Source organism: Panicum virgatum, chromosome 9N (genome assembly GCF_016808335.1).
Source record: "Panicum virgatum strain AP13 chromosome 9N, P.virgatum_v5, whole genome shotgun sequence".
Taxonomy (NCBI): domain Eukaryota; kingdom Viridiplantae; phylum Streptophyta; class Magnoliopsida; order Poales; family Poaceae; genus Panicum; species Panicum virgatum.
Window position 1 is genome coordinate 1,347,844 of NC_053153.1, and position 23,837 is coordinate 1,371,680.

The following is a 23,837-nucleotide window of genomic DNA, read 5'->3' on the forward strand; positions in this document are numbered from 1 at the left end:
GAAAGGCTCAATGCAACTGCTTGACCATAGCTCCTCCTGTGCATACTCTCTGTGACGATCTTCGGAAACTCGGAATTTCTATGGTCAAAGAAGGCTATCTTGCTACTCTTACAGTCAGATCTGATCTTTATGATCAAATTAAGAAAATCCAAAAGAAGAATAAGGGTATGGCTCGAATTCGGGAGTTAATGAATGAGGGCAAAGCTCGATGCTTCTCTACGGATGATCAAGGAGTTCTATTCTTTGGGAAGCGAATTGTGGTGCCAAAGGATCATAACCTCAGACAAATTATCCTTGATGAAGCCCACAGTTCTCAATTTTCCATTCACCCAGGTAGTACTAAAATGTATCAAGATCTCAAGCAAACATTTTGGTGGACTCGCATGAAGCGAGAAATTGCTCGGTACGTCTCTGAATGTGATGTTTGCCAAAGGGTTAAGGCCGAACATCTTAAACCTGCCGGTACCCTTCAGCCCTTGCCTATCCCATCATGGAAGTGGGAAGAAATTGGAATGGATTTCATCACTGGGTTACCCAGTTCTTCTCAAGGGTATGACTCTATCTGGGTAATTGTGGATCGATTCACGAAGTCGGCTCATTTTCTTCCGGTGAAGACTACTTATCATGTCAAGCAATATGCGGAGTTGTACCTCACTCGCATTGTCTGTCTGCATGGTGTTCCTAAGAAAATTGTCTCTGATCGCGGTCCTCAATTTGTTGCTCACTTTTGGAGAAGTCTGCATGAAGCTATGGGAACCGATCTCACTTATAGTACTGCTTATCATTCTCAAACCGACGGTCAAGCCGAGAGAGTCAATCAAGTCTTAGAAGACATGCTGCGAGCCTGTGCTCTTATATATGAGAAGAAATGGGTTACTTGCTTACCATTTGCAGAGTTCTCTTATAACAATAGTTATCAGGTAAGTATCAAAATGTCACCTTTTGAAGCTCTCTATGGAAGACGGTGCAGAACTCCGATCAATTGGTCCGAATCTAGAGAAAGACCTTTCTTTGGTCTAGATTTGGTGAAAGATGCCGAGGAGCAAGTCAGGATTATTCGTGAGAATCTTCACATTGCTCAATCTCGTCAAAAGACTTATGCTGATCGTCGTCGCCGGGAACTACATCTCAAAATTGGTGATTATGTCTATCTCAAGGTTTCTCCATTTAAGGGCACTCGCCGTTTTCAAGTCAGAGGAAAGTTAGCGCCACGCTACGTTGGACCTTTCCGGATCGTCAAGAAAGTTGGAGCAGTGGCTTATCAATTGGAACTTCCTCAATCACTATCTGCAGTGCACAATGTCTTTCATATCTCTCAATTGAAGCAATGCCATCGTGTTCCAGCTGACGCCGTCGACCTTGAGTCACTTGATCTTCAACCGGGTCTTACCTACGAGGAACACCCAATTGCTATTCTTGATCGAGATGAAAGAAAGATGAAGCGTAATATGGTGAAGTTTGTAAAGGTTCAATGGAGCAATCATTCCGAAGATGAAGCCACTTGGGAGCGTGAGGATCGGTTACATCAAGACTATCCGGAATTCTTTTCCGATGAGTAAGTTCTCTCTCTACCACCCCCTACTTTCTTGATGAAGTTCAGTTTCCTAGATACCGTTATATGTGTACACAATCGCCATCAAGAAGACCCTAGGAATGTCTCACACCACATCATCCGGCCTTTGTGCATCATCTCTTAGATGTTTATCTTGTCTAGGTGAATATGGCCTCAACCTAGTCCGAGTTTTATCCTTCCCCTCTTGTCTACCTAAAATCTCGGGACGAGATTTTCTTAAGGGGGGAGAGTTGTCACAGCCCTGAAAAAAAAATTAGAAGAAAAGAAAAGAAAATCCCTCGCGCGGGCCACACCTGTCAGCCCCTCCCTCTCCTCTGTTATGCTCGCGGCGCGCCGCGCGCCCGCGTCGCCGCCGGTCAACCCCGGTTTCTGTGCCACGTGCCGGCCAACCTCGCAAGTCGTGACGCCCCTTCGCTCCTCCCTCGCCCCCTCTCCTTATCCGCGCTCGCCCGACCCCTGTTCCCCGCCTCAAACCCTAGCCCCGACTCTCCCTTGCCGCCGCCCGAGCTCTCGTCGCCGCCCGCCGCCGCGATTCGCCGTCGCCGGTGAGCGCCGCCTTGATTCCTTGCGCGGGGAGCTTCATCTCCCTCCCCGTGACCGAGTTCGCCCCTCACCCGACCTCATTCGCCTCCCTGCAGGGCCGCCGCCGCTCGCCTTCGCCCGCCGCCGCCCAACATCGTCGTACCGCCCCTCCGCCGCCGCTCCTCGCCCGCATCACCGCCGGTGAGGCTCGCCGCCACCTTATCGTCCCCATGCGTGCGCCCTTTTTCCCCGCTCCGGCTCCGCCCCGCTGCGCCGCATCGCGCCGCCGCCGTTCGCCGTCGCCGCGCGACGCACGCGGCGTCGTGGCCGCGTTCACGCCGCGGTCAAGGCCGCAGCCAGCCTTGACCCGGCCTGGGGTGGGCCGCTGGCCCTGGGCCCACCTGTCGGCCTCTGGCTGGCGGGTGTGGCCGGATCCGGGTGTTCCTAGCGTTTTGCTAGGGTTTTTCTAGGGTTTTATTTTCCTGCAAGCTTGCAAAATCCATAGAAAATCATGTATAGCTCCAAAAATTATGAAACTTATTTTGTTGGATTCCTCTAGATGAGATCTTCTTAGGAAAAATATTATTGTGCATGTTACTTTGTTGTAGATTTATCTATAGATTTATCTTGGAAAAGTGAGTTTAATGCTTGGTTAATTGTATTCTGCTCGAAAAATGTGAAACCAAATTTTGTTAGACTCATTGTTAGGTGTAGTTTTCAGTGGTGCACCTTGTTTGCTTGGTTCATTGCTGTGTATCAAAGTTTTAGTTTGTTTTCCTATACTTTGTCTGAAAATGGTTTATTCTAGAACTTTGTGCAGGAAAGTGATAAAATGGCAAGCCAGTTTTGTTAGATTTGTTTTCATGCCTAATTTCTATGGTAATTTTCTTGGATTTGTTTAGTTCAGTTTGCATTCCTTTTCTGTTTACTTTGTTTAGAGTGGCTGAAAACTGTTCTATTTATGGTTAATTATAGGAAAATGATTTTGCTGAAAAATCAATTTTCATGAGTTCTTTGTGATGTCCTCTACATGCTCAAATTATTTCATGATTTATTCTTGTTGTTTAGTTCATTTCTTAATTCGTGCATCGCATTCATGCATTTTAGTGACCGAATCGTCGGAGAACGAACCCGTGGAACCCGCCGAGTCCGTGGAGCCTGAACCCGGAGTCCCGTTCATGGTCGAGTCTGAAGTTCACCCAGGCAAGCAGCTAAGCATATTCCTTGCACCTATTTAATCTGATTTAGCTTAGCTATCTCACCGGGTAATGTTGGGTTATATTTATTATCTATGTATTGCATTCTTGTACCTACGTTGATGCACTAGCCTTCCTTGAATTGTTTGACCATGTCCTTACCACATGTTAGTCAGCTATTAACTTAATTTGACTAGATGCTTAGTTTTGCTTAGAATACTTATATTGCTCGCTAGAAAGGAATGGTTTGGATTATCACACTTACCTGTTTATCCTTGATCGCACTTGAGCTGGGGCAAGTAGAGTTTGGTAGTATCGAGATTCGAGCGGAATGGTAGGGCCTCGAGAATGAAGTCACATGGGCATAGTCCGCTTGGATCGATTAAGGACCGAGTGGATGCCATCGGCCTTGAGCACATTTCCGTGCTACTACATATCCAATATAATGGAACGGATGAGCCAATACCTTCTTTGACTTGATCATTGGAGCCCGGTCCCAGATGCGTGGCCAACGGGCTATGCAGGGAGGCTTAGCAGGCCCCCGAGTGGAATTATGTGTAGGAAAATTTAGAGATGTCCTCGGTGGAACTAAGTCTCCACACGCAAGCTGGGCGTACCCTCAACGGTTGAGCCTTGTTGGGAACGGTTGACGTGAGTACCCCCTTGCCCGGCGTGATCGGTTGGGTGAGTCGCATGGTCCTCGCGTCGTGTGGGTAAAGTAGTACACCCTTGCAAGGTTATAATCAATTCGAATTGCCGCGCTCTCGGATATGAGCAAGCTCTTGGTTCGCCGAATTCCTCTTAGAGAGTTTCGGTATTGTTGGTTTTGGAATCATGTCTTGTCAATGATCTATTTGTTATTACTCCCTTAATCAACTAAAAGTGTTTGGGTTGGGCAAGATTAATTAATTTTGATAGGTGTTAGTGTAGAGAGCTAGTGCTTATGCAATTATTACTTCACCTTAAAGCTTTTACTTGAGCCATTGCATGCTCCTTGTATACGTAATCGCGTAAGTCTTGCGAGTACCTTTTGTACTCAGGTTGCTTTCTAAACCTAGTTGCAGGTGAGTCCGAAGTGGTGTTCGGCCATTTCTACCCCGCTGATCCAAACGCGGGGGAAGAATAGGTCGTGGTGGCTGTAATGATGTCCTTGAGCAAGGCGTCATTACCTTAGTAAGTCTTTATCGTAATCGAGCTTCGTGAGAGCATATAAATGCAATAAACTTTATGCTTCTGTTTAATATGGTTTTCGTGAGCCCAAGGCTTGTAAGTGGAGTTTGAAACCCACCTATATTGAACTTGTAATATTAAGCTGTGAACTCTGATTGTATAAAACTGCTCTTTGTGGATTTTTAGCGATGTATTCGATTGTAAACGGTATGTGCATATGCTGATTCTGGGCGTATGTTGGAGCACATACCGGAACTACCAGATTTGATATTATTTTGGATGAATGACGTGTTGGTTGTTCGTGTCTCTAGATGTGGGATAACACGTGGCACGCTCTCCAACGAGCACGTGTTAACTCTCATCTAGATGATAATGACCGACGGTTCGTTTAAAATAATATCAAATTGGGCGGTTCTCACAGAACCTAAACTTAGGAGCCAGGTTTTAGCAGCTACTATGAAACTCCCCTACTTTGGGTAACAAATTAATACCCAGCTAAGTGCAGGGCATCGTGTTTGACAGATTTTTTATGCAGGCGTTATTATCTTTTTTTTCTAGCATATGCATGCGTTATTATCTAATACTAAAATAAAAGAAATTCAGAGTTATAAGCAAAAGATGGGCTACTACCAAAAGATAAGAATGAGACGCGGGACTGGTCCAACAGGCTGAAAGCCTTGAAACGAGCGCCTTGGGCCGTGGTGGAGGCGGCGCGGCCGTTGTTGGGCCTGTAAAAAGCCGAGGCGCCAAACGAAGGGTAGGCGAGAGCTTAATTTCGCTTCGGATCTTCTCTTGTTTCACATGTCAAAGGTGTGTGCTCTGCCTACACGTACGACACTGTGCACGTGCACGCATGTAATGTTTTTTTTTCTTGACACCAATTTTAATAAAAAGAAAAATTAAAGATGATGCATGCATATGTGTCACGTCTGTCAGCGTCTGTATATGAATAAGATACCGTTACCGTGCCCGCATCAGCAACTAATAATATTATTACATGACCAGCATCCATGGCGACTGTCAATGTGCATAGCTAGCTACTTCTTTGATTTTGTTCTGCTCCAGCAGCCTCTAGCCAGCCAGCAGTGTTTTCCTCTCACACTACTCCAGCAGCAGCCTTCAGTCACCAGTCAGCCAACAGTGTTTTCCTCTCACACCACTCCAGCAACAGCCTCTAGCACCAGCACAGCAAAATGAATACAACTTTTTGCTTTTTAAGGAGTCATACAAATTCAATTTTGATTAAATTTATACAAGATAATATGAATATTTATATTGCAAAATAAGTATCATTAATTAATCCTTTTATATGTTTTCATACTATATCTATTTAAAATATAAATGTTAGTAATTCTTTATATGAATGTTTTGGAATCTGAAATTGTTCCGAAAGTAGTGAGAGTAGAGAGAGTAGCTATCTGCCAAGACAGGTTGGTTAACGTGCTGTGTTTCTGTCGTCGCGCTGGGCATTCCTAGCTTTGGTTGTTCATCCATCACACCTAGCGCTAGTTTACATGTATGAAATATTAAATGAAGTTTATTTACAAAATTTTTTCAGAAATGGATTCAACTTTGCGCGACGAATATAATGAGCCTAATTAATTCATGATTTGCTACAGTAATGCTGCAGTAACCATCCCCTAGTTATGCGGTCAAAGATCTCATTAGATTCGTTTTGCGAAGTAGCGCAGAAGTTGTAGAGTTAATTTTATAAACTGTCTTTATTTAATACCATTAATTAATGGCCAAAGTTTGCTACATTGACCTAGCGCTATTAAACCAAATTAAACCAAAATCGACGCGCGCAGCACCTACCAAAAACTACTGTTATTATACTGCCGCCGGCCAGTATTAGTGCTTGATGCATGCTGAGCACAGCAGCCACAGGTCAGTCGAATGCGATCGGTCGACAGTACTCGGCAGTCGACACAACACCGTACGCTACTTAGGCGAACTTGCAAAACTACAGTCTGCTACACAATAAAAAGTTGAAGATCCATCGAGAGAGAGCAGGTGACGGACGGCCATGTCCGAACGACTACCGAGCTCGCGCGCAGCAGATCTGCAGTAGTGACATGCATGCTCTCTTCTCATCAGAAAACACCTTCGTGGCCTAATTGATTACAGCTCCATCTATCCGATCCATCGCGCGCGGTTGTTGGAAAGTACTACCTCATCGAACCATGGTAGATATTTTGTACTGCTAGCTAGGGGTTGTCATCATCTTCCTCGCCTTTTCTTCATATTGAAGTATAAGTAAATTGCTCATCTTTTTCTCTCTATTTAAATTTTTAGGTTTAATTTGTTGGTACACGCAACTTAATGCTTCGGCCATCTATCGCGATCGGACGCTAGCTGCTTGTCGCATATGCAGATTATATCTATACAAATATACTTATCAAAGACATGTTCGATCGAGTTGGTATATTCTTGTTTGTTTTGTTTTCTGCTGCTCAGACGTTACATCATCCTCATGACGCTGAAGATCTCCTACCGTACTTGATTTTGCAAGTCCTAATTCCCCAAATCTTAATTACTGACGAGTACATGGTGACGACTGCATCTAAATTCTTGCTTATCGGTCTGGTACGTCTCAGCTGATAGGAAAACGACTCTCTCGATTACGCAGTCAGACAGTCGGTCAATATGCATGCAGCGCCGCTGGCTGTTCGTTGCAAGGTCTCCTTCCAGTTCCAGAACAGGGCCAGCTACAGTTTTTTCTTTTTTGAAACCTAGGGCAGGAGCACTGCCATGTTATATAAGAGAAGAAAAAAATCTGAGTCGTATCAAGTTATGATTACATGAAAGAGATAATGCTTGTTTCCTCGCTAGCTAGTCGTAACCTAGATCTAGCTACTACTTGAAAGGAGAAAGCTAAGGGCATCCCAACCCATAGTATCTATAAGGGAAAAGGGAAAAATCATGTTTACACTCTCAAACTATCACAGAAGTCTGATTTTCAATCTTCAATTACAAAATCGGATAACAAAGGCTATCCAACTATCAAAATCGGACAAAATTGGCCCCTTGGTTGGTTTTGAATGTGGTTTTCTATTTTGTGAGAATTAGAAATATTTAATTTTAAGCTAAAAAATTATAAGTAATTCATTTTAAATATAAAAATTCAAAATAGATATAAAAAGTTTTCTAAAAATGTAAACTATCTATCGGCATGATAGTTTTCAATTATTTATATCCAATTTTTTATTTTTATAATATTTGTTTGCTTGTAGTTATGTCTATGTTTTTTGAATAACCAAGATTCAAATAGAGCCATAATAGATATGTTACATTTTTAGAAAAAATTTGGTACTAGTTTCAAAATTTTCTAATTTAAAATCAGTTAGTTTTGATTTTTTTTTTAGATCTAATTAGAATTTCTTTAATTTATTAAAAATATAAAATCACTTTGAAAACCACCCCAAGGGCCAAATTTGTCCGGTTTTGACAGTTGGATGGTTTATATTATCCGGTTTTATAGCTGAAGGTTGAAAATCAAACTTTTGCGATAGTTTAAGAGTGTAATTCGGACTACCTTAGAGTGTCTAGGCTCAAAATCATATCTTCTCTGATACTATATATATATTTATTTATTTAATCGATGATGACGCGTCCCTGAGCGCGATATCGATCACCACCAACTAGTGGACGGTGAAACCAGTGGTGTGGCTGGTGGGTTACTGGTTTTACATTACATGCCCGCCGTGGCACGACATGGACAGCTCCTACTTTGGTTGCCTGTGTCTCTGTGGAAGCTTCACAAAAAGAGCGAAAAAGTTCCAAGGCGCCTTTCAAAAAAAAAACACAAAGGAAAAAGTTCTAAGGCATCCTAGCCACCTAGCCAGCACAAGACAGAAAAATGACGAAAAAGAAAGAGGAGCAGGGGATGCGCCTTCTACATATCTCTTTCCTTTTTTAAGGAAAGAACGGAGAAGAAATAATAATGGCAGTTTGGTTGTATATATCTTTCTCAAAGGTTGGCATATGCAGTTTGGTCGATGACCGGAGATATGATGGAGATAGATAGAGATGCTCATCACGTACTGTAGTGGAGTATATATGCGTTGCGCTGGCCGAAATTAAGTTAGGGGCCCCAAACTAACAATGGAATGGAATAATATTGGTGCAAAATCATAGAATATATGGACTACAGTGGTGCTACATCTGACCAAAACAAGAAACTTAATAATGCAGGGGCTGCGGCGTGCCCAATTTCTTCGGCAAAGCTGAGGTTCTTGTTGAAACACATAGCATCGCTGCATGTTGTTGGAATTTTCGGTGGTTAAAACGTCGAAAAATAAGGAAAAGGGGGGAATGATAAGAAGAGATAAGATCTTGTAACGCATCTTGATCGGAGGTGCAACCTAGAAGTGGTTGCAGCCCCAGATCACCTAGCGTCATACCCACTTTGCGATGACTATGGACGCGCCTGCGTCAATCTCGTCCCCAACCAAAATGGCCGGAACCTCCGATCCTTTGCGATGACTGCCGGTCTAGATCTATCCCTCTTATGTTTGCTCGGATTATGCTTACAAGTTTAATTAGGTGCTAGATCCTGTATATATCAGCTAAGAACTAAGTCGTGTTTTCCCCTACACATGTATCCTGTTCCCTTATATTCCGGAAAGTAGGCGACCGTTTTGAAGATCATGCACAAATTAATCTGGATCTTATTAGCTAGCAGGTGCGTATACCATCATGGGCGGTGTGGATTAGGAGAGCCGGTTTTCAGTTTAGGTTGCATGATGCAGTCATTGAGCGAGCGCGTGCAGCAGATCGAGCTGGCCATATGTATGTCACTTACTAGTCCCTGCACATGCGTATTGTACATGCTGCATTTTGTCTCGTCTCACGTTCAGATCAGATGACGAGCTGATCGCCCAATAATCCGTCTGCCCCTCAACTAATCGTTTGTTAATACCGCCAATTAGCACGCAGCGGCAGCAAGTGATAATATGATAGGCTGTAGACTGTACAAGGAAACCGCTGGAAAGAAGAAGAGGGAATAAGAATCTGTCAGACAAGTTGAACCTTGTCTCCATTGCCTGTGGCTGGGCCTGTTTAATTCAATCACACTGGACTGTCAGATGCATTTCATGAATCCTATTGGTCTGTTGGGTCTATTTTTTGAAAATGATCTATTGATTCTCCATCCATTCTCTAGTTCTAGATCGGCCGGTCAGCACGAGGCAGCTAGTAGCTTGCCGATCGACCCAGCCCAGCCAGTCAGTCAGTCAACGAGGAACAGTCGTCCTGGTCGTGCCTGGGCATGCGTTTGCACTGCTCGACCTGGCATGAATCCTCATTATCTCTGAGCACTCTTCTTAATCCACTGACGTTGACAAGAGAAAGAACCAAGTCCAGAAAATCTGGTTACTGACGAAATGGTTAATCAGCCGCAGCTGCAAAATTATACAATCCAAAGGCTGATCTGCTGTTTGAGTGAAATTCCAAGGGTGGTTACTGCTGGGCTCACTTTGCGCATGCACAAAAGTTACTGTCACTATCCTCCTTAGCTTTTGATCTGTTCAACTGTACTCCACTCAAGAAGAGAGACAGAGAGAGGAGTCGGCCGGCAATATGGAACCTGAAGCAACGAGAGGAAAGTGGATGGATTTTGGATCCGCAAGGGCAAGGGTGCCTGCAAACTGTAAAGAGGGCATGGAAAGAAAGCGCTCACCTTTCGCTTTCTTTGTGGCATGCCTCATCTACCATTAAGCCTAATTTAACTCTTATTAGTTTACTACTCTGCTCGTAGCTGACAGCTTTGCTCTAACCGTTAGTACTAATCTGCATCGACACCGGGAGAGCTTAAGGTTGGGTTGAGCTTGCAGGTCTGTCGAACAGAGCGAGAGATTGGCTCAGGCGATCCAAACGCCTGGCAGTTTACACTGCGCAAGAAGTTTTATTATTTTTTGAGAACACACTGTGCAAAAAGTTGAAGCAGTAGATAGTCCAAACAAATGATCTCAAGCTCCAAAAAAATAATCCAAAAACACACTTGGAAGTTGGAATGGAACTCGGTTGAAAAAATCTTTCAATGGAATCTGCCGTCCAAATTGGTGTGGTGAATAAGAATCGGTCGAAACGCGGTGTGAAACGCGGAAGAGAGAGAGCCCCAGGTGTGAACGGAGGCGGTCGTGCTGTGCTGGAAAAAAAAAAAGAAACCCGCCGAGGTGGCTCCTCGTGCTCACGTGCGCTCGCCACCAAAAGGAAACCGCAGGCAGGCAGGCAGGCAGGCAGGCAGGCTTGCGCCGCTGGCGCCATGGATGGCCCCACTGTTCAGTCGCCCGCCATCTCGGGCGGGCTTGCTTGGCTAGCCGCCGGCCACAAGGCACAACTGCACAAGACCACAACCACAATGGGAGAAGGGTTGGTTTTGGTTAGGTAAAAAGAAAGGCCGGTCGCTATTTTACGGTTGATGACGTGGATGGGCGCACCAGTCCAGAGTGGAGTAGTTTGGTTTGAGACGTTCCTCCGATTTGCTTGTCCTCTTTTCTTCTTTTCTTTCTCGGTGCAGTACCAATCGGCGATGTCATGATTTTTTTTCTGACCTGCCAAGCAAGCAAAAGTGTTGACCTGACGACCAGTCTTGCTCATGAACACACGTGTTCAGACCTGGGGATACAAGCACTGTTGTTATTGTTACCGGATTTATATTTTGGCCGTGTTTAGTTTCAGCGCAAAAAAATTTTGCGTTGGAATCTTGCTAATTTGAAGTACTAAATGAAGTCTATTTATTAAACTTTTTGCACATATAGGTTGTAAAACGCGAGACGAATCTAATGATGCTAATTAATTCATGATTAATCAATAATTAGCGGATGGTACTGTAGCATCACTGTTGTAAATCATGGATTAATTAGGCTCATTAGATTCGTCTCGCGATTTACAACTCATCTATGCAAAAAGGTTTGTAAATAGATTTCATTTAGTACTCCATGCATATGTCGAAACATTCGATGTGATGTTTTTTTGTTTACGGGATTTATTTGGTGGTAACTAAACAGGCCTTGTTCCATGAATAATTGCGGTGAAATGGAAAACGTAAACATTATTTGAAAAATGTAAATTCATTATCCAGATGTAGTAGTGGATCAGAAGCATGGTCCGCGCATCCATAAAAAACTTCATGGCCTTCCTGCCCGCTTCAGACAACCATACACTGTAGCTGCCACAAACGGGTATAAATGCACAGTACGCTTTCTGAAAATGCCACTGCTCCTATCTTATTATAGAGTAGTATCAGTGCACAGAGTTCGGCTGTGTTTGGGACGGCTCCGTCCGCCGCGGCTCCGGCTCCGCGCTACACTGTAGTGCGGAGTTGAGACGGGGCGCTCCATGCTACAGCCAACGGCGGGAGGAGAGGAGCCGGTGGAGTTGGGTTTCTATGGCTTCACTGGCTCCGCGCTACAGTAGACTCAGTAGCCGAAGCCGGATCCGGTGAAGCCCGGCCAAACACGCCCTTCTTATTTCCACCTTACAAATTGCTGAACAAAGCGAACGTTGTACGAGTGGCTGTGGCAGCAGCAACAGCTACACGGCCTCGTTTTAAAGTCAGCAACGTGTACGGGGGCTATTTACTCCAGGCCTTCCACCTCGTAAACGCAAAAACACAAAATTTTACAAAGGAATCTTACTAATTTAAAGTACTAAATGAAGTCTATTTACAAAACTTTTTGCATAGATGAGCTGTAAATCACGAGACGAATCTAATGCGTCTACTTAAGCCATGATTTGCAACAGTAATGCTACAGTAATCATCCGTTAATTATTGATTAATTATAGATTAATTAGCATCATTAGATTCGTCTCGCGATTTACAACATATCTGTGAAAATAAACTTTATTTAGTACTTCAAATTAGCAAGATTCCGTCGAAAAAATTTTGCATTTACACGCCAGAGAACTAAACACGGCCTCAACTTGGCTTCTACTACCGGACGGTGACCGGAAGGAAAACTTGGGTGTGTTTAGATCCGCGAAGAGCTGGTAAAAAGGGTCACATCGGATACTATAGTATACTGTAGCATTTTTCGTTTGTTTGTGGTAAATATTGTCCTACCATAGGCTAACTAGGCTCAAAAAATTCGTCTCGCAACGTACATCAAAACTATGCAATTAGTTTTTTTATTTATCTACATTTAGTACTCCATGCATGGGTCATTTGCTATATTTAATGTTTCGATGTGATTTCGATTTCCATCACATCGAAACATTAAATATAGCAAATGACCCATGCATTGAGTAATAAATGTAGGTAAATAAAAAAACTAATTACATAGTTTTGATGTACGTTGCGAGACGAATCTTTTGAGCCTAGTTAGGCTATAATAGGACAATATTTACTAAAAAACGAAAAATACTACAGTGTGCTACAATGTCCGATATGACATTTTCTACCAGATTTTCGCGGATCTAAACACACCCCTTACTGCTATTGCATCGTGTACTTCACACGCTGGTAATGGGTCATATCCTAGCAGCTCTCTTTACAATTCATTTTGATCCTTATAACTCTTTTTGAACTGGGCTGCTGAATTATCTAGACTAAATTTTAAAATACTTTTACCACACCCTCGACCTCTACTCCGATTCCAAGGGATCAATATTATAGTATGGCTCCAATCAACAAGTTTTTTTTTGTTTCTTGAGATCAAGGCCGGCTTATATTTATTAACACAAACACATTCAAAGTTTACAACACCCGGTAGGGGTTTGGATCCAACACAGCTAAAATTAATAACCGGTAAATAAATCCAAACACATCCTAAGCAAAGCAAATTTGTAGTAGTATCTATGATGATGTGATGGCTCAAAGAACAAGTTAAAGTTTGCTTGCACCGCCGCACAAACATTTAGGGATAGATTTAATTTCCTTGGAGCATAATAAGCATGCTACTAGTATATATCTAGAGTAATTGTGGTAGACGCGTGTGGGCAAAACAGTTAGGGCTAAGCCTGTACGCCAACGCAACAATATAATTGAGCAGCAGGTGCCTTTTCTTCCCAAATAAATTTTAATCGAAAGCTCCAGCCGTACGTTGTACGTGCACCGGCCGTTTGGCTAACACGAAATGGTTTGGTTCCTCATGAGTTGCATTGGTTCATGGGGATGTTTCGTTTCATTCCTTCACCACGCACGCACCGTGAGCAAATTCGTTCGGACCCACACGCTTGCATTGCTTGCTTCTTGTGTGCAGCTAATGCGTTCAGCGTTTTAAGCCGTGACAGTGCATGCCCACTGCGTATTATGTTTGTTTCTCAACAGGGGAAAAAAAGTCCATTCCAACTCCACAGTGGTTTAGTACATGAAAAACATCCATGCGCCGACAAATGTTTTTTTTAAAAAAAAAGGGACAAGTGGTTTGCCTACTAGTACACAGGGCCACTGTTGCAAGTAGTTCGTCCTTTCTTCCCATGCATCTGTTTGTCTGATGATGTGGTCCTTGAAATCTTGTTGGTACCTCTTGCTTGCATGCTTGTGATATTAATTGTGCTGATATATTCCAGTTCCAGCGTTTAAGGTCGTCAGCATGTATGCATGTAGTTGATCTAATTCCGTTTAAGGCCACTGTTTCCGTCTCTCCCTGTTCTAAGGTAGGTTTTTCCTTTTGTTGTTTCTTCACATCACAGGGGAATTTGCCCTTGCTGCCAAGGCACGGCTGGAACTTTGCAAAATCGATCGAATCTATGGTTATAGATAATCCTCAGAGGTCCATGTGTAGAAAAATTGCCAGAAAGTGCCTTGACCATTTGTGGTTTTCCTTTGCTGCTTTTAAATTGGGTCACCAACCGGCATGACTTGTCTATGCGTGCATTCTCTTTGTCTATGCATTTCCTTCAAGGTCTTGTAGCCGAAGACTTGTATTTTGTTTTTGGAGCTGAGCTCAACACATTTCTTTAGGAACAAGGTTTGTCTTGTGTCTGCTGTCTAGAAGTTCAGCCTCGCGTTGAAAATTGCCCTAGCAATAGATTCAAATTTTATTTTGAATGAAAACCAAAGAGTTGTACAAGGCCTTGTTGTGGGTGTGTTTAGATCTTTTTGGCGTAAATTTTTGGAAGAAAATTTTACTATTTCGGAGCACTAAATAAAATTTATTTATAAAACTTTTTGCACGGATGGGTTGTAAAATACGAGACGAATCTAATGAGTCTAATTAATCCATGGTTAATTTATAATTACCGGATGGTTACTGTAGCATCACTGTTGCAAATCATGAATTAAGTAAGCTCATTAGATTCATCTCGCGATTTACAACCCATCCGTGCAAAAAAATTTGCAAATAAATTTTATTTAGTACTCCATGCATATACGTGTTCAAACATTCGATGTGACTTTTTTTAAAAAATTTTGGGATCTAAACACCCTTACTAGATGAAAAGGAAACAACTTTAGTAGCGCGGAATTCCTGATTAATCTATCCTCTAGAAAAACACTGACTTGCGGTTGCAGCCAGGATTAATCTGTCCTCTAGAAAAACACTGATTAATCTGTCCCAGGAGACGCTTATATCCAAAAGGGATCCAATAAATAAGAAGGCACATGAAGACCAGCGTAGACCTGCGACGACTTTTTCGTCGCCTTTACCTTCGGGTTCAAGTCGTCTCTCCACCCATCAGGTTTGACCAAAATTAAGGCACCAGACGAGTAGACCGAGCAATAGACCTGGGCATGGCCTGCCCGACCCGACCCAACCCGCCCGAAAATAGCTCGACCCGACCCGAAGAGTTTGATGGGCGGGCTCGGGTCAAAATTTTTGACCCGGTATGACTAACGGGCCGGGCACGGACTAAAAATTTTGACCCGAGACCCGAAAAACCCGAAGGAACCCGACATTTTACATAGGCCCGGTCCGACCCGACCCGAACCCGACCCGACCGGCTGTCGGGTCGGGTGCGGGCTCAATTTTACGGCCCGGCCACCGGGTCGGGCACGGGCTGCTAGAAAAAACACCGGGCTTTTTTTTGGCCCGACCCGAACCCGACCCGGGCCGGAGGATGCCCAGGTCTACCGAGCAAGCAGCAGTACGTTTCCTGGAAGAGCGGCAGAGGGTTACCAATACCAGTGGCTAATTGCTGGATTTAGCAGGAGCATCCTGAAAAGTTTTCAGGGATTAACTGCTGATAATTGTCGCTGTGATGCTGATCAGTGTCTGATCCGGTAAAAAGCGAGGGCAGGTGTGGCAGTAATTATTGCCCGGCACAGTCACAGATCGCCGCCATCCAAGACTTGGGCCTTCACTGCTGTCGGAATCTTACCCTTTTTTTCCTGCGGGCCCCCCGCTAATCCCACACGCCTTTTCACCACGTGCATCTGTCAACTGCCTCGCCTCAGGAAAAAAAAGAAGAAAAAAGGAAAAAAATAAATTTCTATCGGATTCCTGTAAAAAAAGGAGAAAAAAGGCGGCAGGGGAAATGAGCAACGGAACGGAGAAAGAAAACGGCGGTTGCTGGCAACCTACTAACCCAAGTGGTGGCCTGGTGTGGGGAACAGAAGCCACAGGACAAGCAGGCCAGAGGGGGGAGAGGAGAGAGGAACCGCCGAGCCAGAGCCAGCAACGGGCACGAACCAACGCGACCTCCAAGGCGGAGGAGAGAGAGGCACGGAGCGGCGCAACGACGAGCAACGGAACAAGAGGGCGCGCGCGGCGAGGAGGAGGAGGCACGACGCGACGGTTGCCAGGAGGGGGCCGGTCCAGCGGAGCAGCCGCGGCGCCCGAGGCACAAGAGCACGCGCCCGTCAGGCAGCCCGTGCCCATGGTCGCGCGCGCCGCCTCGTGAGTTGCGAGGGACGACGCGGCGCGCAGATGAAGGTGTCCAGGAAGAAGCCGCAGCAGCCGGAGGAGCAGGAGGAAGGTTCGCCGGCGGCGGAGGCCATGGACGCGGCGGCGGTCCAGGGGGAGGAGGAGGAGGCGGGGTGCTCGGGGAAGGCGCCGGACGGGGAGGCGGAGGCGGAGGGGACCACGGTGGTGGTCGGCGTGCGCGCGGACCACGAGAGCCGGGCGCTGCTGACGTGGGTGCTCGTCAATGCGGCGGCGCCCGGGGACCGGGTCGTGGCCGTCCACGTCGTGGTGGCGTCCCGGGCGGAGGCGGCCGCCGCGGTCGACTTCGACGCCATGCTCGGCGTCTACGAGGGGTTCTGCAACCTCAAGCAGGTCGCTGCTCTCTGCTGCCGTGCTATCGATTCAATTGTGCTGCTCGCGAGTGCCTTGCTAACATGACTAGTCTTCCTCATTTATTTTTCTTCTGTTTCCATTTTTCAAGTCTTTGCTTCATTTCGTATCCTCCCCTTTTGTGCGGACTTGCAAAGATTTGTTTTTTTTTCGCCCGAAGTTGATCGATGCTATTCCTCCGTATTTTATGGCAAAAATACAAAATTATGCTTGGCCACCGGATTTTCTCCACGAATGCCTACGATCTGTGCGCAATCTGATTTTTGTTCTCACCTTGCAGTTATGCCTTTTTACGGTTATCTTGCAAAATCAAATTTTCACTTCATTTATGGCTTTCCTTCTATTGACCTAGGCCGTGTTTGGTAAAAATTCCCGCAAAAAGATGAATGCACACATGGAGTACTAAACGAAGCTCATTTGCGAAACCTTTTCATGAGTTCTACACTGATTGGATAGTGATGCTACAGTAACCATCACCAAATCATCCTAATCATGCTGTCAAAGACCTTATTATTCGAGACGAATGTAATGAGCCAAGTTCTATTGGATACAGTGATGCTACAGTACCATCCCCAAATCATCCTCTAGTCATGTGGTCAAAGACCTTATAATCTACAGTACATGCTGCAGTACCATGATTGTGAAGATTGTTTTATAATTGAGCTTCATCTAATACCTCTAATCAGTGGTCAAAGGGGTGAAAATTTTTCATGACAATTTTCTCATACCCCAACCAAACACTGCCTTTAGTAGTACATGTCCTTTGCCCCCCATTCTTCCGTGGCTTTGCCGTGGTTAATTCCCTGCAATTTATTGTTTTGTTCTGTGTGCTACCTTGTAATGGTGGTCTGTCGCGTGCGCAGATCAATCTGAAGGTCAAGATTTGCAAGGACTCGTCCGTTCGCAAGGCACTAGTCCGTGAAGCCAGACTGTTTGGGGCCTCCAAGCTTGTCCTTGGCCTCGCAAAGAAAAGGCGTGCAATTTCGTGAGTGCCATCAGCGTTTGATGCTCAATGCTTTCTACTATGGAAGCTCTAAGCTTTTTTCGCCCCATGATTACCTCCACTATTGTAACCAGTGCTTTCTATTGTTTCAGGTCCTTGCATTCAGTTGCAAAGTATTGCGCAAAGAAGCTGCCCACAAGTTGTGCGGTCTTTGCTGTGAACAATGGCAAGATCGAGTTCAAGAGAGAATCAAATATCCACTCAGGCAAGGTCTCAGCAGAAGTTGCTCCTTGTGGTGAAGATGAGATGTATTGCGTAGTGCCGTTCCGAGCCCATCAACCTAAAGATGTTGGTGAGGGTGACACCACGCAAGATGTTGGCACAAAGGGCAGTAAGCTGGAGGACACAATCGTGGGAGAGCAGCCTGTTTCATGCTTGGACCCTGTGGATTTTTCAAGGGATCAGATTCAGATTGATGCAGATCCTTCTGTTAAGGCTGAAGAGTCATGCGTGGAACCTGTGGAGTTGTCAAGGGAACAGATTAAGATCGATACAGATCCTTCTGTTAAGGCTGAAGAGTCATGCATGGACCCTGTGGATTGGTCAAGGGATCAGGTTCAGATTGATACAGATCCTTCTGCTAAAGCTGAAGAGTCAACAGCTGAACAGAAAGATGGGATTGCCGAGCTTCCTGGTCAGGGTGCCAGCGTGTTGTACTGTGTGCTTCCGGCAAGGAGTTCCGATTCAGTCGCAAGTACTTCAAGTAGGCAGGACCATGATTCAATTGATCTGCCAGCTGAAGGGGCTGGGGAGCTGTACTGTGTATTACCCCCAAGAAATGGTCATTCAGGCAGAAGTATTGGTGATTCTAAGCGTTCAATTGTGAGTTGGAAAGGTGCTAAACCTTCCAATTCGGCGCTTGAAGGAGATGGCGACCTGTACTGCCGGCTGCCTAAGAATGGACGTTCGGGTAGGAGTTCTGGGGGATCCAAACGTTCTGTTGGTATGAAAGGTGTGATTAGGCGTAGCAGTAGTTTCTCCAGTGATATTCACGTGAACTCACAGACATCACCTAGTAAGAGGGATGGCTCAGTTTGCACGGCTGCTACTGAACGGTCATCTTCTACTGTATCCACAGAAGCTGAGGATTCATCAAATTACTTTGCACGAAATGCTGAAACTCCCTTGAGTTCTCCAATGTCGCTGAGAAGGATGATAGAAGGAAGATCCGACCGCTGCCACCTCCGTAGGAGGATCTTCAACCATCACAGAAGCTCATCTTTTGAATGGGCAAAAATCTCAATGGTTCAATGGGCAATGAGGCTTCCAAGCCGTTACACTTCAGTCCACCCAGACAGCAAACTATTGAAATCGGATGCAAGTCCAAGGTTGAACTGTGATTCTGAAACTGAATCCACTTCAGCTGTTGAGCCAGAATCTATGTTTTCTTTTGTTTTCTATGATGTAGCATGGCCTCCCAGTGAATTGGAATCACTTCGAGAGAAGTATTCTTCAGTTTGCAGGTTGTTTAGTTACGAAGAACTCAAACTTGCAACATCCAACTATTCACCTGGTAATTGCCTCTAACACTAGCATTACTTTGTTATGTGCGTTTTTTTTTCTTCTTTTGACTAAATGAACTTATTTTTCTTTTCTGGTGATGCAGATATGCTAATTGGAAAGGGTGGAACCAGCCAAGTTTACAAGGCACAACTATATGATGGAACATATTCTGCAATAAAGATTCTGAAACCCTCGGTTGATGCAATACATGAGTTTATTACAGAGATTGAGACTGTAACCAGCTTGCAACATGAAAACATTGTCGCACTAAGGGGATTCAGCTTTGAGAGCTACAATCTTGTGTTGGTATATGATCACATGTCCAAAGGAAGCTTGGACAAAGCTCTTCATGGTAAGCCCCAAGATATAATACACCATCTCTTCAGCCCCTAAATTTCCTGCTAGCTGGCCTCTTATTGGTTACTGCTATTGCTCTTCAGGAAATAATGATGACAATAATTTTCTTAGCTGGGAGAGGAGAAATAAGATAGCAATCGACATTGCAAGAGCACTTGAATTCCTTCATCTTGGCGGTGTGACCCAATCTGTGATTCATGGAGATGTTAAGTCTTCAAATGTCCTCCTTTCTGAGGATTTTGGGGCACGGGTAAATATTCAGATTAAATTTTCAAATACCTAGAGCTATAAGTCAGACAAGAGTTCATATTTCCCCCAATCTAGATCTATGTAGTGAATAATTTTTTAATTAAGGATAAAATGTGAGACATGTGGGTTAATAAATTAGCTTGATGTGTAAGAAATGATGCTCCGTAAGAATCATTTTCTTGAATGTCGTTGTAACAACCACTAACTACACACTTGTCAATAATCTTGTTTATGGTTGTGACATCATTGCCTTTTGGAAATTGCAGCTGTGTGATTTTGGGTTAGCAAAGCAAGTATCAGCTTCGACTCCCCACCTAACATGTACTGACATCACCGGAACTTTCGGGTCTGTATCATCTCTGAGCTATGGTTTGCTGTTTTTGTTAATTGAACATAAAATCTGAAGTGGTTAACGAATTATTCTTATACAGGTACTTGGCTCCCGAATATTTTTCATACGGGAAGGTCAATGAGAAGATTGATGTCTATGCTTTTGGAGTCGTACTGCTAGAGATTATTTCAGGAAGGAGACCCATCACACCAGGAAGTGCAAAGGGCCAGGAAAGCCTGGTTGGTTGGGTAAGTTCCTTACAGCACTACATTTTATGCAAGCTGGCTTGAACAGTACCATGTCATGGCCTAAGAACAATACTGTAGCCACATGTTTGTTAGTTCAGTTTTTCAAATTCACGGTGATGGGTACATTTGATCACTGCTGCACCTGAGAACTGTGATTTCTTTTTTTCTCATCTCCCTTCATGGTAAACAGGCAAAGCCCTTACTGTCCAGTGGAGAAATTAAACAGCTGGTTGATCCATTTTTGGGGAACGATTATGACTGCGATGAAATGGAGACGATGACGCTGGCCGCTTCGCTGTGCACAAGGACATCTTCTCATTCTCGGCCAGATATGTCACTGGTAAGAACATGATTTAGTACATGGAAAGAAGAACACTTGCAGTTTCATCAGAAACAGCATCGCTCGTTGCGCAAGCCTCATTTCAACATGCTTATTATGCGACCCAGGTCCTGAAACTGCTCCAAGGGGACGACGAAACAATCGCTTGGGCACGGTCGCAGGTCACCGCCAGCTTCGACGGTTCGGACGAGACCTCAACCCCTGACGCGAACATGCAGTCACATCTGAGCCTTGCGCTGCTCGGGGTGGAGGACGACGACACGGTCTCGCGCTGCAGCAGCACCGTGGACACCTCGGCCGACGGCTACTGGAGCCGGTCGTCGAGCTTCGACTAGCACCCTCAGGAATCTCCGGCGTGGAGGCGATTGATCAGAGTTGTGTGTACAGATTCCATGTGTTTGGGGGTGTGATTGGCGAGATGATTGCGTTCGGGCAGTGGAAAACAGATGCCCGTTTATTAGTTGGGAGATGTGGTGGTAGCGTTGCTAATTTAGCTAGGAAGTTGATTTTGTTGTAGTTGTAGATCTATCTAACCACTGCTGGCCCTGGCCCTACGATGCAATTCATGTGGTGTTATCAGTGGTTTCATGGTCCATGTTGCATTTGTCGTTGCCTCAGCTTCTCTGGACTCTTTTTTTTTTGCTGATGAACAGAGGTGAAAGATCACTTGTCTGATTGGAAATCTCTCTCTCTCTCTCACACACACACACACACAATAATGGAGATGGAGATTCGGTTTGGAAGCTGAGATTAGACGTGAACTGATGGGGTACAGCCCCAGCTACTAGCACAGTCTGGGCGGCGCCAGATCCACTTCTCACAAGTGGGGCTCTCTCTCGAGTCTCGACCCAACACAACAAGGCAGGCAGCAACGACGGCCCGCGTCGGACAAAACCGCAGCCCAACGAGCGCTGACAGCCACCACCCAGGCACCCACCCATCATCAGTCAGCGCTCGTCCAACATCACGACGGTTTCGTGTGGATGTGAGACCCACCATGCCCCAGCCACGGATCCGCAGCAGTAGGAGTGTCTGGGTCACGGCGGCGGAGACTGCAAATGGAACGCGTCGCGTTCGTCTCTTCAAGTGCTGATCATGTGACCGTGTCCCGAGCTATCGATCCTGCTCAACGTGCAAGGCAAAGGCAGCACTCGCATGTGACGCTATTGATGGCAGCATTGCAGCTGCCAACACTTGCTCGTTATTAGCAACATGAGAGAAAACGCGGCACATGCTACTCCAGTTTGAAACGACTTTTAGATCGATTTTGTTCCCTAGTTTTCTCAAAGGGGATGGATAGTTTTTTTAGGGGTAGGGAATGGTGGATAGGTTTTTTTTTTGAGCCCAGGATGGTGGATAGTTAAGTTGGCACAATGAATGGTTTGGCGGGCGGGCTTTACCCATTGAAAAGAAAAAAAACGAAGCTTGCGAGGAAGCCGAGACGCATTATAACACCGGATGAAGTCCTTCTCCAGCTTCATGGGCTGCATCCAGGGCCCGGAAGCCCAGTTTGCTGCCGCCCACCTGGTTCTGGGCCTGGGCTCCTGGGCCTCGTCTTCAGCCTGCGGTTGGGAGCTGCCCTGCACACCCCCCCCCCCCCCCCCCTGGGGCAGGGGCGGCAGTTATGCGGCGGCAGGCAGGCAGGCAGAAGGGAAGGAACAAGGAAGGAAGGGGGCCGACGCCGGGGCAGCGAGCACGAGCGCAAGCGGATCGGAGGCAGGTTCCCAAATCCCAATCCCTCCGACCAAACAACAAATGGGATCAGGCCCAACATCCGATTCCAATCCATGTCCTCTGCCGAGTTTGAGACGACAGACGACTACCTCATTATATTATGGGTTAATTGAATGCATACCACTGCAATTTTCAAAATTCCGAGATCTACCATTATAATTCACATATTTTGAAATTTGCCATTATAATTTTTCATCTACATGATTCTTGCCATTTTCTACGTCTTTTGACGCATAGGCCCATTGTCAGGTCGATGTACGCGTATGAATCTTCCGTATGGACCAAAACACCCATGCTGCATCTCTATCTTCACTCGCTGACACGTGGGTTCCACAAGTCAGCTTCGTCTTCAACCTCCAGGCAACCGCCGGTCTCGACCATGCCTGACTGCTCGACACACCCCCTGCCCTGCTGGCGCTGGTGGCTGGCCTGCAGCTCACCTCCTACCCCGCCACCGTGGCCGCACTCATGTGCCGTTGCAACGGACGGGCACCGCCGCGTTCCTCACCAACCTGGCCCGGAGCTCGTGGCGTGCGGCTCCCGCCAGCGGCGGGGCCGGCCGGACCCGTGGCCTAAATGCCCAGGGAGGCCGTGGCGCTCGGCGGTGTAGTGTAGGGCCGCGCAAGGCGGCGCGCGGCGAGCCTGCAGCGAGCGCACCTCGACGGTGGCCTGATCGGCGCGGAGGCGCCCCGTTCGTGGCGGCGCGGTGAGCAATCGAGCGGGGGAACTGAGGAAGGGCCGGACCGGTCGAGGAGCTCGCTGGGGATCTGTTTTGGGGGCTGAAAGGCGACAAGGGATGGCCGGAGATGCTCGTCGGCGTTCGGGGCGGAGCTCGGGGCGGCTCCAATGGCAACACGCGGCTCGACATGGACCTCTTCCTGGAGCAGAGCACAACGACGGACCGGTAGACGTTTTCGCTCTGGAATCGCCCTAATCAAACGCCAACAGCTGCTACTCTTTTCCTCCTTGGTTCCTCCAAATCAAATCTACGGAGCAAACAACCTATATGCAGGCCCAGCCTTCCACTCCAATCGAGATGCAAGCTGCAGCTCCCTACTACAAATCAGAGCTGATGGTCGCGAATGGCTGACGGCGGCCGGACGCGGTGAGCTCTGGCGCGTGCGGACATGCGAGCAGGAGGCGACTGCGGGCGGCTGCAACGGCTGTCTGGTGGAGGACACCTGGAGGTTGAAGGAGAAGCTGACTCATGGGACCCACATGTCAGCGAGTGGAGATAGGGATGCAACAGGGGTGTTTTGGTCCACACGGAAGATTTATACGCGTACATCGACCTGATAGTGGGCCTATGCATCCAAAAGACATATAAAATGGCAAGAATCATATAGATGAAGAATTGTAATGGTAAATTTCAAAATAGGTGAATTATAATGGTAGATCTCGGAACTTCGAAAATTGCAGTGGTATGCATCCAATT

The 23,837-nt window shown here is 46.0% G+C and overlaps 1 protein-coding gene across 1 annotated transcript; it reads left to right on the forward strand.

Annotated features, from left to right (window-relative positions):
* The first annotated feature begins 15,952 nt into the window (after window positions 1-15,952).
* LOC120690245 lies at window positions 15,953-21,281 on the forward strand. The gene is made up of 9 exons (XM_039972835.1): window positions 15,953-16,619; window positions 17,501-17,622; window positions 17,733-19,153; window positions 19,247-19,495; window positions 19,584-19,750; window positions 20,016-20,095; window positions 20,181-20,328; window positions 20,519-20,668; window positions 20,776-21,281. Exons 1-9 carry the CDS (start codon window positions 16,272-16,274, stop codon window positions 21,001-21,003), a joined length of 2,913 nt encoding a protein of 970 aa, XP_039828769.1. The 5' UTR covers window positions 15,953-16,271; the 3' UTR covers window positions 21,004-21,281.
* The last annotated feature ends 2,556 nt before the right edge of the window (window positions 21,282-23,837 follow it).

Bases quoted from the DNA above. Each gene is read 5' to 3' on its own strand.
- LOC120690245 (XM_039972835.1), top strand. From the start codon at position 16,272: ATGAAGGTGTCCAGGAAGAAGCCGCAGCAGCCGGAGGAGCAGGAGGAA. The intron at 19,496-19,583 runs GTAAGCCCCAAG...ATTGCTCTTCAG, and splicing joins CTTGGACAAAGCTCTTCATG to GAAATAATGATGACAATAAT. The intron at 20,329-20,518 runs GTAAGTTCCTTA...CATGGTAAACAG, and splicing joins AGGAAAGCCTGGTTGGTTGG to GCAAAGCCCTTACTGTCCAG.